We start from the raw sequence: 15,047 nt of genomic DNA, 5'->3' as shown, positions 1-15,047 counted from the left end.
CAGAGGTGAACAACCTGTGTAAATTTACCAGTATGTTGAAGGAAATAGTCGCAAGGCCCAATTGCACCCGTAATCGCGAATCCATGTTTGTATCAAACATCTGTGATCTACATTGTATCAACCAACTGTGCTGTTTACCCCTGATGCAAGCCAAGATGTGTGTGACTGTGGAAGTGGTGTAGAGATATACATGTACGCTTCATAATGTATTCAGGCGGTGTTTTGACCCTTGCAGGGGATTTATTTTGACCATGCATACAGGGTGTGCTAGGACAGGCCTGGTACAGGCCTGGCACATGTACATGTACGTGTATAATGGTACATTGTACACATGTGTACCTGTCCAGGCACATACGAAGTAATTAATTTGTCATTTGGTTTCAGGCCCTATGTTGGGCATCGATCTTTTGTCTGGAAAAGTCAGTGCAGGCATGAAATAATTTCATTTACATGTGTTTTTTTTTTTTCATTTACAGATGCAAGTTGGAGACATCATCCTAGAAATTAATGGAGAACTTGTGGAGGGAAAAACCACTAAGGAAGGTGAATATGATGCTGCTTCTGTTCATGTGCCCTGTTACTGTAACCATGGAAACTGGAAGAATTGCCTCACAGAGACAAGTGAAGAATCTGGAAAACAAAGTATCAAAATCTATCCGGTTCGTAAGTGACCTCGCCAAAAAGGTGGGCGTGCCACAATTTGCAGGTTCCCATTGGACGATCGCTGAAGTTGCGCGTTAACTTCCGGTTCCATGGTTCCATGTAAACGGCGATCAATGCAGGTAAATTTATGTGCAGTGCATGTGCAGTGGGCATGATTTAAACTGAAGTGATGTCACACTTACAAACCGGATAGACAGTGCCGTATACTTACATGTACCGTACATGCACATATGCTTGCATACTGCTAGGTTTGAATCGTATTGTTTAGCTTGTGTAATTATTTAAGTGGATAACATTGCCATTTACCAGTAGTTTCCTTGGTTTACACCATTCCTTGGTCTCTTTTCAAGAAGTTACATTGATGCATCCTCTGGAACCATGCACTGGTGCTTCATGCATTATATAGCAGATGCTGTATACATGGATTATCAGTTTACTTGTCAATGTACGGCATGGTACCCTGTGTGCATGGCTCCTCTGGTCATTACTATGAAGACCTTGATCAAGTCTAGATTTTGCACACTGGCTGTCCCTGACCTCTGCTGTTGAATCAAAGTGCAGATGGATTTTTGAGGCCATACGAAAGTTTTCTGCTGGTAATGGCACCCGGTCAGTATTGTCCACACCGGAGGGCTTGGTCGAATGAAAACTTGGTCTTTCTTCAGCATTCCAACCCTCTACCATGTCTGCCCGTTTCGACATTAACATTAATTCAGCTACAATGTACAGTAGCTTCATTTACATGTAGTTCGGTCCTTTTTCCCCGGGTCGCTGCTATTGCTGGAAGTTTACCAGTTCTCTTCAAGCCTTGAAGAGCGTACATGTACATGTATGTACATTGATACATTCAGTGCACATAGTACTGAAGCTTAATTTCCTGCATCCTTATCTGTGGTTTATCGATGTGTACATGCGTAATGAACATGGACCCCATTTGTAATGAACATGGACCCCATTTTCATAAATTTTGTCCCAGTGTCTAGGAAGGAGAAAAAGGAAACCGGTTATCAACTTGAAAGCTTAATGTAATGGTGACCCCTTTCCATGAACTGACCCAATTACTGTATAGACATTACTGTACATGTACACTACACATCTTATTGTGCGTTGCAGGAAGTAACCTCAGATTTTTCTGTTGTGACATCATGCATGTCTGGCAGTGGGCAGGATATATCACTTAAGACGTAGCTGTTAATAGTTACCAGATGCATGATGATGAGAGTGTGTCCATAAGCCAACCTGTGCACAGAGGTTAAAAAAAACCCAAGGATTCAATCGAAAGACACCCAACGCATTCGCATTGGACTTTTTCCTCACAGAAACTGAGCTCAGATTTCCCTTTAAACTTTTTTGTGCTAAGTGGAAATTGGTCTTGCTAGATGTATATGTATGTACTGTATAGGTTTCATTTTCACATGCTCTACCAGTATACTGATATCTGTACTCCATGGACATGTGCTACGTGTAGGGCCTACATGTACATGTATGTGTGTTGTAAAGTGCGTACTTGATGCACGCATTTTCATGTATACTGGTACGTATTACAACTCTCTTGAATTTATATCACCATCTTGAATTTGCATCACAAAATTTACATCACCATCTTGAATTTACATCACCATCTTGAATTTACATCACCATCTTTAATTTACATCACCATCTTGAATTTACATCACCATCTTTAATTTACATCACCATCTTGAATTTCCATCACCATCTTGAATTTCCTGGTACATCACCATCTACAGATTGTCATGTTTATCGGTATTTTCAGTGTCATGTTTTGATGACGCGCAATGTAGTACATGTACTTGCATGTCGTATATGGAAGAAATATCGAGCAACATGCTGCGCACGTTAAGAACCTTTTAAATACTGCATGCGCACGTACCTGATTGCGTTAATTTTTTACAAAGGTGGCTGTCTTAGGAAGGAGAATGCTTGGTGTGTGCACATGTACATTTTGTACATGTACATGTGATTTACAGTAATTGGTGCTTTTTTTATGGACACAAAGCAAGTCCACCTGTCAGTCCCATCGTTGTCTTGCAGCAGCTGCGGGGATACCATTTAGCCATGATCTGACCAGAAAGTTCACTGTGGGTGATCATCATATTCCAGTGAATTGCATTCCGGGCGTGTATAGTGTAGTATGAGTGGTATGTATGCACGTTCATACATGTACATTGCGATGCTGACCAGTGCTTCGGCATCTTGTGTTACTGGTATTGTAGGGTCTTACAGGTGCGATATTTTTCAAATTCTGACTTAGGACCAATTTCGTGCATGGCTCCATTTGGAGTTGTCTCCCTTCTCTAGACTTTACAAATAACCTGTTGGAAGTACTAGTTCATGTACATTGTAAGTGGTCTCCTGCAGGGCACACTGCCTTCGTCATGTTACCGGTAGCATCAAATTGACTGATCAATTGTGAATTTGTTGTTACTTGTAAGTACTCATAATGCAGTGTACAGGCAGTTTTCACAAGATTTGTTTATTCTGTCCAGCCAAATAAAATTATGGCACATGTACATGTAAGTTCCAGCATATGACTTGATTTACCTGTCCTGTATCTCCCGATGTCCATCATTATCTTGTAGAGGCCTACCGGTACAATGTACATGTGTAAGCATATCGTAAGCGTTCCTGCATTTTCCTTCAGTTTCCTTCAGTTTCCTTCGGTTTGCGCCTCAGTACGTGCTTTTGACTCAATTTAAATATGAGTCCACACAATTTGTTAGCGTGCTTTTGCCTGTCAACCTGCGCTCAGGTTTCACTGGTTGCGATGTACCGGTAATCGTCAACTCTTCCTTGCTATCCTCACTCCCATTCCTTCCCCCCCCCATCCCTTCTCATTCCGACATCACAGACCGACAAGCCAACATTGTCTCAGGGTATGCGGTTCGCCAGGTAATACCTGACAGCAGCAAACCTCGGTGACGACGTCACTGCAGGTCAGTCGGGGAGGGAGTCTAATCACTCAATGCATCTGCCCGATAAATTGGACATTTTCTTGGTGGAATCAGCTTCACTTAACCCGGGGTGTTCCCTGCCTCGGCCCTGAGAAGATGCATAGACGAGTGAGGAAATTTGTACAGGCTGAGCAAACTCTTTGCTTATAATGTACATGTATGGCAGGTTTATAAATTTATGCGCTTGTGTTCATAAAAATTTTCAATGTCAGTTTCTGCATTGTACGTACTTCATTGGCTTTTTGATCATGCCTGCTCATATTACGTGTATGTTTGTACAATACATAAATCGACGGAAAGGTGAAAATTTTAATATGCTTACATGCACAGGTGTGCATTTATGTGTACAGTGTACGTGTACAATGTACATACATGTACTGGTACGTGGTACAGTGTACCCGTCAAAATGGACAATAGGCAGGACACTAAAACTTGGAAATATTGCTTATTTTCAGTTCACGGTAATTATTTGAACTGATTCAAGCTTGTGAAAGTGGCATCCTGACACACTGCCTGAAGGGGTTTTTTAGTACCTTGTAAGTAAATACTGTACCAGTATGTGTGCTATATAAGTTTTTACATGTATCTCTTTTTCACTGTAAAATCTTTTGCTGTCTCTTTGATCCATCATGTATAGTACATGTACTGTACCTGGACTTTAATGGGTAAAATTAACACGTCTTGAGCCCATGACTTACCTGTACAGCCCTCCAATAATAATAAAGGCCTTGTGAGAGTGGTAACTTAGCCATCAATACTGTACAGGTTTGCCATTCTGGTCCCAGAGGCCATAATTGCGTGGATTACTGGAGGAAATGGTTCCTCTATGTATGCATATTGCTGCCATTTCTTGAAATTGTTCAGATCTGCTACCGTATTGCCTCGTTGCCCCCCATAACTCACTGAGCAATTTCATTCGGCGTGGCAGTAATTTGACTTTTACCCCTCACAGCAAAGACCCCGGGGATAAATTCTGTTTGTCGTCAACAAAAAGTTACCAACAGGCTAATGTCATAACGTTAATGCAATACCGCTCTACCGGTTGGTGTTTATTGCAGTTCAGAAGACGATTGTTACCGCAGGAAGGTACTTATGGAAATGAGTTTGTTCAGCACGTGTACAATATGTACAATGTACCAGAACATGTAATAAGCCTTTTGCGAGTTAGATTTGAATAAAATCTGGTACACTGAGTTCTTTAAATTCAGGTAAACATAACAATTGGAATTCTCCATACTAAAGCCACTGTTGCTATACCTCTTGATTCGGGGCAAGCTTTTCCTTAGGTACATAAGAGAAGCCTTGCAACAATACACTATTCTCAATGGATAAGAACGGCACAAAGGAACCAGTCCATTCCAGAGATGGTGGTTGCTATGCGAAAGCTTGCCCTGAATCATGAGGTATAGCAACAGTGTCTTTAGTCTGGGGAATTCAAATTGTTATGCTAATGTGCAATCAGATAACTCAGTGTACCAGATTTTATTCAAATCTAACTCGCAAATGGCTTATTAGGTATGCACTTTAAGGATTAGATTAATCGAACCCCTTTGGAATATAAACACTCGGTTAACCTACATATACATTCAATAGATATTGGCAGTTTCAAGAATGTACTGGTGTGTCAAGGGTGGTGTCCCTGTCTACAGTGTAATACAGTACTCGGACATGTCCATATACATTAGAAATTTAAACAAATTTTCAAAAAGTTTCTTCTGGTGCATGTACTTACGGTAATGGACTGGCACCTTATGTATGTACATAGACCTGCACTCTCATTGTCGAATCGTTATCGGTACATGTTTTGAATTAACAGACCGCAGTTTTATCAGGAATGTTGGTACAGTACGCATATGGAAGAACTCAACAATCTCATGCTCAAGGACTATACCAGTAAACACCATATGGTATAAATGTACATCCGGTACGTTAGCAAATGCATCTGATGGGTCAAAATGCATGCTTAACCCATTCCCTGGCTGTGGACATGCATGTACATGTATTTGTACATGTATAAATACCACAAAGGTTGCTGTTGTTTTTGTACATGTATGCCTGGTAAGTCAGTGGCGTGTTTGTACACGTGACATTTACTCGTTCAAATGAAGTGTTCCGTAAACGTTCACAGATTTCTATAATGCTTATGTGGAACCCATTTTTTGCCCAGGTCTGACGCTTGATTGATGTAATCTGGTGTGTTCGTTTTGCTAACAGTCCAAATAAATGTGTTCCTTCTTCCTAATTGCATGGTGATTTTTTCCTTTCTGCTTCCATCAACTTTATTTTGGAAAATTGAATTGAAACAAGAAATTTTGAATGCCCCCAACATCAGTGTTTAGACTAATGCCGGTACATTGTGCGCGCACGAAATTGATTTACTTTGTGTTGGCGATTTGTAACGTTTTTGAGATAATCAAAAAGAGACACATGTTCAGTGTGCCCGAGTTTACCACGTTTTGTTCATCCAGTGTCCAGGACCTCCCCTCTGCACATTTAACACCGGTGTTTCCCTGTGGGTTTCCTCCAGTGTCCACTTGCGAGTTGTTTGTCTAAAAGGAACTCAAAACTCCTTCTTCCCTTCAGGACAGTTTCCATTTGCAATTGTCCAATGGTGTTTTTTCATACTCCCTGTCTAGATTCAGGTTTCCTTGTTTTTTTTGGCGGGCATCCCTCCTGGGTACTTGGCGGTCGTTTGATACATACATGTATGTACCGTCCGGTCACATTTGCTAGCTTCATTTGTTGTTGCTCTGATGGACAGAATAATGACAGTCCCAGGAGAATACTTACTTCCTCTTATGTACTTACATACATGTACGTGTACCATTGAGGCGTATTGTGAGGGAACACTTGACAACTTGTCTCGTCTGATAGTTGCTTTGCATTGGATAATCACGTTGCGTAAAATTGTGCCTACGGTACCTGTACGTTTACTGTTCAGTCTACGGTGTGCAGTAAACTCTTGTAAAGTCAAAACTCGTTGGAACGGATGAAAAGTTTGAGGTGTCTGAATTTTGAGTTAACCCCTTGACGACGGGAATTTTTTTCCGAAAGCCGACTCCAAGAATTCCAGCCTCACTTGGCCATGAAGGTCACCTGCCAAACCGTAAATTCTTGGTTTGTGGCCCTGCGTGTTCTGCACGCTTTGAATTACACAGTGAAAAGGCTCATTGTTCGGTGGCATGCGGCTCTACTCACGCTTCCACATTCCCGTTGCCTCTTTTCAAAGTGGTGACTATTGTGAAGCTGGTGATTATGATGCAAATTCGGTCTTTTCATTTCTGGGCTACACACAAAGGCCAATCACCATATATACAAGAGCCAGGGTCTGCCTTCTTTCATCGTGTTCGCTCGAGCGTGGGCGGAGAATAATAGCTGAAAAGCGGGTTGAGAATCTCAATTTTTACGGTGGCTCTTACCGTCTCCCGGCGCGAAGGGGTTAAGCAATGCTCCCGCTTTTGTTTTGTCTGGGGATGTGCATTATTTCTGATGATTCCACAGCTGGGCCACCGAAAGTGGCACAAATTGTTTCCATTCGTTGATTCTAATGTTAATTTTTTTTTTAAGGTAAAAAAAATCGTTTTCAGTCAATTTATATCAGTTTTACCATACCTGAAGGTGTCTCATTATTGATGAGTATAACAAACAAGTCAGATTGTGTAGTAAACAATACAGACACTTTCTGGTACTGATTCTCACATAAAACTTGACGCAGGTACTATACGTGTACATGTACTGTGTAACAGACTTTGAGGTGTAGACATCTGTGGATTTTATTTTTAAAAGCACCGAAGGGCACATCTTTAAAAACACTACTTGCATATTGTTTTGTCATGAGAAGTCTCCTGTTGGCTCTTGTTCCCACATTTCATCATCCTGTATCCTGCATTTTCATATCTGTCCTCCTCACGTTTCCAGTAACTCATCGGTGCCCCGATCTTTAAGGCCAAAGGAAGAAGCACAGCGTACGTGAACATGTGGTGGTATCCAGTTTCAGGCCATGCACCTCCCCGGTCTGACCCTTTTCTATTGCTTTAGTGCAGGTTCTTTCTGTTTGAAACTTCACCTTTCATGAATACTATAAGCGAAATTTAAAGTAAATTTGTGGGCAATAAATACCCTGCAGATAACTTGGAGCTGCAGTTGTACATGTACGCACCGGTATCTGTATGTTAATGTACTTGGGAGTATCCCTTGATGCGGGCAATTCACGATGCAATGTGCCAGAGACTGCCATGGAGAGGCTTGTATTGAAGTATATTGTGGGGAAACGGTTGACCGTGCACTGTACCGTATGTGCTGTGTGTGGGGAACCTAATTTGTTCTCAGTGTTTGGTTAGAGATGTTCGAGTTCCGGTATCAGTGTTACTTAATATGTTGGATTGGTTGTGAGAGGCAAGGAATTCCCCGGTCAATTAAAAACATTTCCTCAAGTTGTCTCCTGAGATTCACTCGAATGCATATTGCGGCGAGTCGGCCATGCTTTTCTGTTGCATAAACTTGAGAAATGGCCCCTGGGTGGCAACGTATCGTGAATCACCTGTATTTTGTGCAGTTGACAGTTTTGCGACTTTCCTCAAGATGTTTTGCTGCAACTCTGCGTTGGTTAGCTTCAAACTCCTCTCTAAAAAATTATGTGAACGTGCACGGTGTACATGTACATTGTACATGCACAAGTGCCATGAAAATTCAAACACAAAATCTTTAAAACTGAAATATAGAGGCACATGTGCCTCTCTATGATGTCTGGATATAGGGCACAAAATCTTGCAGAGGTTTCACTTGTGAGACATCATCAACCACATGTAGAGTATGTATACATGTACATGTACATTTATCTCTTCATGTACACTACCGGTACATGCTTAACATGTACAGTACGTACGATCTTTCCTTATGTACGCGTACAGCATAAGACCTGTATTATAACTCCCTAGACATCTCACTCTCGTTTCCTGTGTCCTCTTTGCTTCAGTTGTCACCAGTTTGATGCGTTCCCCAGACGATCTCATCCTGAAAGTCAAAGAAGGTAGGTTGAAAGCACTTTGTTACTGGCATAAATTTATGAATTCAGACTTATGATGATAATCCATTTGTTCACAGTTCATTGCATTTGTGACAACTCAAGAACCAGCCACATTACTGTTAGTAATCAAACTTTTTTAAAACTTGTAATATGCATATGTATGTTTTCATTCCTGTGGAGTTTTTAAAATTTATTTATTTTGGTAGAAATACACTTTTATAGAATTATGTAGCAGTGCGACATGAATTCCATGAAACTCTGCTCACCAGCATTTCTGTAACTCTTCGCAGCCAGCCATTGTGGAGTGCCTAAGTTGATTAGTATCTGGAAAATGTTGTCATGTCATGATGTCATCCAGTGAGAATTTCTGAAACCATACACGTATACATGTAAGGGTGCGTGCGGTGCTGATGAATGCTTATGGGTCGATGAAATATGTCTCTCATCAGATGACATACCGGTACATGTACATCTGAAGTACATACATTAATTAGGATGATGTCATTGTGTGATTTTGTAATCCGCAAAATTTACAATAATTCAGCCGAAAGTGATAGATAATGCCAGGAATTCCCAACTCTTTAAAAAGAAACAAACTATACCTACATGTACATGTACTACATTTAGTAGGGAACTGACGATGTGCTTACAAATAACTCTAAACATACATGTAGGGCTGGACAGCTCAGTTGGTACAGCACCGCTACGGTATCCTGGACGTCGCAGGTTCAAAGCCCGCTCCAGTCAAATTCTTTGTTCATCTTTATAGTTATAATTCTTCAAAAAATGTGAAAATATGTAAGTGCAAAGGGACAGCCATCTCTTAAAAGAGGTATTTTTGTTTAGTAATCCATCAGAAGTGAACAAAGTCTCCTATCTACATGTACCTTTGCTTGCACATATACATGTACATACGTGCAGGTTTTGTTACAGGTTTGTGTACATGTACCGGTAGTTGGCATACATGTACATGTACATGTAGTTGGCATACATGTACATGTAGTTGGCGTACATGTACATGTAGTTGGCGTACGTGTACATGTAGTTGGCATACGTGTACATGTAGTTGGCATACGTGTACATGTAGTTGGCATACATTTACATGTACATGTAGTTGGCATACATTTACATGTACATGTAGTTGGCATACATTTACATGTAGTTGGCATACATGTTCATGTAGTTGGCATACATGTACATGTAGTTGGCATACATGTACATGTAGTTGGCATACATGTACATGTACATGTAGTTGGCATACATGATGTACATGTAGTTGGCATACATGTTCATGTACATGTGTACGTGATATTATGACTTGCAGCTTTCACATGGACTAAGCCTTGATAACTGCTTGTGGCCATGTCTATCAACCGTTTCATATTGCACGGGTGGTTTGCCACTGCAAACCATGCAGGAATCATCACGGTGGCAGCCTTTTGACGGGGCTTTGTGATGCTGGTCTGCAGATGACATTTTCCCGAGTAGGCATGCGACTCCCTTGATTAATGGACACATTCGAGATATTGCCAAGGCCATGATGATGATAGAGATTGGGTGCCGGGAGCATAACCTTTGAAAATGACTTGCTGCAAGCCTGAATCTCTGCCTGACATAAGGCGGTAGCAAAGCATCTATAGATATACCAGTAGTTTGTAGAAAGATCTGGAATTTCATCATCACTACGCTGCCGCACGGGACTTCACAAACCATTCAGAAGCACCTGTTTCCTGGCAGGTGACCTGACCTCTCAGTCCTTGCTACAGTTTGCTTTATGGGGGGCCAATTGGTCATGCTGTTAATGACCTCGTTATTATCTCATCAGCAGAAGTACCTTTTTCCAAAAGCAAAAGAAGCGAAAGCTAATGACACCACCTATTGTTTCCTGTCTATGAAAAACATCCATATTGTATGTACACTCCAATGTAGTGTTGTGTTCACCATGATGCAGGTAAAGGTATCACATGTACATTGTACATGTGTGGTACATGTACAGCTGTTGATGAACATGTTGTATCAGCAGTTTTGGGTTGATGGCTTTGTGCTTTATAGGTTGAGTCACGTACCAGAACAATTTTATTTGGAAAATGGATGGTAAGAAGTGTTTGCCAACAGCGTGTTTGATTATTGATGTATTGATTACCTGTTTATCAATTTCCTACTGGTATGAAACACCATCACCCACCGTGATGAGAGTGCACAAGCCCGGTACTTGTGACCGATCATTGTGTTCACAGAGGTTCAGTGAACTTTGATTTGATAAGTTCAAGATTTAGCAGATTTCTGTTGGTGTACTGTACCGTACAGTACATGTACAATGTACATGTACATACATTGTAAATGTACATGTACATGTATGTACCGGTAGTTGACTTCAGGGCACCATTCCGGTCTGCCAGCTTTGGTGTCTCTGTGGTTGAAAGTTGTCTAGGGGCAATGTGTGTGCATACTGATAGAGTTTGGTCACTCTACCTGATGGCGTGCTACAAAATGTACCGGTGAGTGTGTTGTTTCAACAAGGTGGATTTGGTTGTGATTGATGGAGGAATGCATTTTCTGCAGTGGTGAGCACCATCGGGATACAAGGTATAGATAAGAATATCTCCTCACTGCTGTTTATTTAGGACCGGGCACATGTATTGTGCACGTGTATATCCCGAGTGTCTGCGAGGGCACAGCCAGAAGGGCTCAATCTTACTCAAGCTGTCTTACCATTAGATATTACACATCATGCATGTACATGTACCATGCATTTACGTGTATGTGACTTGCTCTGTGAAAATGGGTCCTCGGGCCATTTTTCAGTCATTTGACTCAGTTTGCATGAGAAATAGCAAGTTAAGTCTTTTGTGTTTGTACATGTGTATCACTCATGTTGATGACAGTCTGATGAAAATGGACATTGTATAATAAGTGAAATGTGTGAACGGCTCTTAAATTGATTTCCATCAGCAAAGATTCTTTTCAGGGCGAGTCACATTTTGTCTGAAATACATAAACCTTTAGAATATGTATATGTACATGTACCGGTACATGCCTGAGTCCAAGTATGGTACTGTACATGCACTGTTCATGTCCCTAGACTTCCTGGTGTCTTGTGTATCATTTACTTCTGTATATTTCTATTAATCTATTTTCTGTAAGTCCCAAAGAAAGGTGCAAATCTGACAAAATTTCCTTACACATTGACCATGGATTATTAAACAATTACCGATAAGTGGGTCCAGCTGTGGGGAGTTTGTACCCAAAAGCAGGAAATGTACCAGCGGTACAAGTAGGTATTTGAAGTTTTTCTCCCTGTTTGTTGGTCAGTTTCAAACGGAGAAGCCAAAGGTCATGGGTAAATTAGTTTGACCCTAACCTCATTAGTGGGGTCGCTTGAGTTTCCTACTGAGAGGAACCAGTGTTATTGTGGACACAGCATGCGACAGTTCTCATGTCATTCAGATTGATACTATTTCTTGTCTGTCGTAGATCTTTGGCTCTTTTGTGAGTTTTGCATTTTTCACTTCTTCTCACTGCCCAGTACTTTTCTCAGTTCATGAAAACTACAATGTACCGTGCTTGCAAAAATGAAAAAAAAAACCGGAACGGTCTCTATGTCTCTATCTTAAAAACTTTCATATATGTCTCTTCCAGTTCCTGTTTGTATGTAGAGCGAGAAAACTAAGACACAAAGACACTCTCTTTGTACGTGGATGTTTTAAATCAAAAACATACTCTGAAACTGTTACGGAGTGTTTAAAGGAAACCTACATTTTTATTGATGCCTTTCCCTTTCAATTTTATGATATTGTGATCGAGTCTTTGACCGTATGTTCATGTGTACACCGTAGAGTGTGCCAAATACTTGTCCTGCTTTTGGTACAGATCTTACTGGGACGAATTTGCCAAGAGAGGCATTCTCTGAATTACACTTCACCAGGGTGGGAACTTTGTTCCTGAAGCGGCAAGGCCATTCCTCCTTTGCAAAGAGCAATCAATTTGCCTGGGGGGAGTATTTCAATGGCGTCAAAGAAATTGCCTCTGATGATGCCTCTGTGAGGTACGGTAGATTCACTACAGGTGTGTAAAGGGACAATGTACAATGCATAACTTTTCCGTAAGGAAACCCTGGATACATCAGTGTGCCACATTTTCTTTAAAAATCCTAATTTTTTGACATTATTTTACAGATGTGAATTTCAGTAAAGACAAAAACTGTTATGCAGTCCTTGTTTTATTGGTATATTTTGGGGCTTTTTAGTTGTTACCAAGATGTTAGCTGTAACAGTTGTCTGATTTTTCTACAGATGCTGAGACGAAATCGAGAGTTCTAAAGTTCTTGGAACCACTGGAAAATCCTCCCGGATCCAACCCCAAGATCCGAGTGAAGACCATTGGTCACGCCAGCCCCAAACACAAGCAGCAGAAGATTAAGGACTCCTCACCAGTCCGACCTGGTCCGACCCAGCCGTCGCCCCCAGCGACACCCAATGGCCAAACAGATGACAGCAGGCCTGAAAATGGACAGAGCAGTGTGAGTCTGGAGTCAACGAAGCTGGATTCTAGTTCAGGAGAATTGGGCGATGTGGACGTGAAACAATGCAAGAGTGGTGGCGTGATAATTGTTGAGACTCCTGACAGTGACCTGCCGTCTCCTGTGAAAACAAACAATATTCATCCTTCAGATCACAGGCTAACCGGTGGTGCCCCCATCAACGGGATTGGCAGGGATCAGTTACGCGATCGGGATATGCCAAGCGCAAGGCAGGTATACGCAGCTAATGCATATTCATTCAGCTCGGATTCAAGTGTTTCAGACATTCCATCTGTGCAGGTTATGACGACTGTGGCGCAAATCCACCGGGAGGACTCTTCCCTGATTGCGCGGACTTTGCCCGATCAGGAGATGACTGATGTGATGGACGGGCAGCTTCACAGCAGTCCCAATTGCAAACATGCAGACCAGGAATCTGATTTGAGGCATAACGACATCAATAGGAATGTTAGTAAAATGCCCATGGTGTCACTGGCTGAGAGCGAGTCATCCCAAAGTGAGTTGTCCTCCCAAGCTAGCTCTTGTCCCTCAGAGGGACCACTCGCAGACTCACCCCTCAGAACTCACAGACTTGCAGCAGCCTCAAAGCACCCTACTGGTAAGGATGCAGCCGAGCGCGCTACACAGGTTGACCTTTCGTTGGCGGGAGAGAAGGAAACAGACAGTGTAACGTACGACTCGGGATATGCAAGCACGTCGTCTGTCGCCAAACAGTGCTCCAACTTCTCCCATTCCCAGTCATCTCAGACAAACTTGGATGCCGACGCGAGTAAGTCGATGGAGAACCCCCCGGATGAGCAGCAGCCAACTGAGCCGCGTCAGGCAACCACCCTGGTGCATCACGGGAGTGATGCCATGGAGCCGTGGACTGGCGGGATGGGTTCTCGGACGTCCAGCGATCACAGCGTGAATTCCGAAGAGTCAGAGTGTTTGGACATGGACAGTCTAGGGAACGCTCTTCAAGCTGGTAGCAAGAATCTGGATGTACCATCGGCCCAACGATTAGCCAAACGATTATTCCTGTTGGACGGATTCAAGAGATCGGATGTAGCTAAACATTTAAGTAAAAGGTAAGCTGGAAAGTATGAATCTGTTCTCTCTGTAAACGCAACCCTTTCCTTGCAGCAGCAAAATACAGAGGAGTGAGCGACAAACATCATTGATACCATGTGGCTGATGCCCACAGGAATGCACTGCTGATTTGAAAAATCCTACTTGCCAGGCATGTAGAAAAGCTCTCTTTATGCATTGAGCTTAAAATGTCAAACTGTTAGACCGAGCCACATGAACATCCTACGTACATGTACATGTATATTTTGCAAAATTACATGCATACACTGTAAGTTTGAAAAAGTGTTTTGCCGATTCCCCCAAATAAAAATATACCAAGTTCATGTATACATGACCTAGTACAGGTAAATTACATATATCTTTTCAAAGTGAATATCATTTGCTGGGTTTGCATTGTGTTGCCAAAGAATGTTACAGTTAAACACATACCCACACGTGCATGTGTGGGCTCATAACCACCAGAAAAACTGGTTGGAAAAATCTCGTGTTACGGATATAGGAGTGGTTCCTAAAAATGTGGGGACTGATCATTTCAGACCACTTTTACCTTACATCTGCATACCGTACATTTACCATATGACTTGAGCAGCATTGATTTTCACAACTTGCGTCAATTTCCTTCCTCGAGGACTCCGTTTACAGACGCAAAATAACAAAGTATCAGGAATAAGGAGTCACCTTCAAACGCAGCCCTCCCAATCTAACCTAATCAAATCAAGTCATCTCTAAGTGTGACCACAAGAAGGCCAATCAACCAAGTACCGGAAGATAGAGC

General features: G+C 41.9%; 1 protein-coding gene across 12 annotated transcripts in view; it reads left to right on the top strand.

Annotated features, from left to right (window-relative positions):
- The window catches only part of LOC110988645 (uncharacterized), a 62,847-nt gene that overhangs the window by 14,566 nt on the left and 33,234 nt on the right, over nucleotides 1–15,047 (top strand). For all 12 annotated transcript variants that reach the window (XM_022252496.2, XM_022252565.2, XM_022252656.2 and 9 more), the window contains exons 2-4: nucleotides 477–543; nucleotides 8,611–8,664; nucleotides 12,954–14,271. In XM_022252496.2, coding sequence (XP_022108188.2) covers nucleotides 477–543; nucleotides 8,611–8,664; nucleotides 12,954–14,271 — 1,439 coding nt within the window. The remainder of the gene's footprint in view (nucleotides 1–476; nucleotides 544–8,610; nucleotides 8,665–12,953; nucleotides 14,272–15,047) is intronic.

Source organism: Acanthaster planci, linkage group LG19, assembly GCF_054643075.1.
Source record: "Acanthaster planci isolate LZ-2023a linkage group LG19, COTS_SCS, whole genome shotgun sequence".
Lineage (NCBI taxonomy): Eukaryota > Metazoa > Echinodermata > Asteroidea > Valvatida > Acanthasteridae > Acanthaster > Acanthaster planci.
The sequence above is the reverse complement of the archived record's forward strand: the minus strand, read 5'-3'. Positions and strand labels throughout refer to the sequence as shown.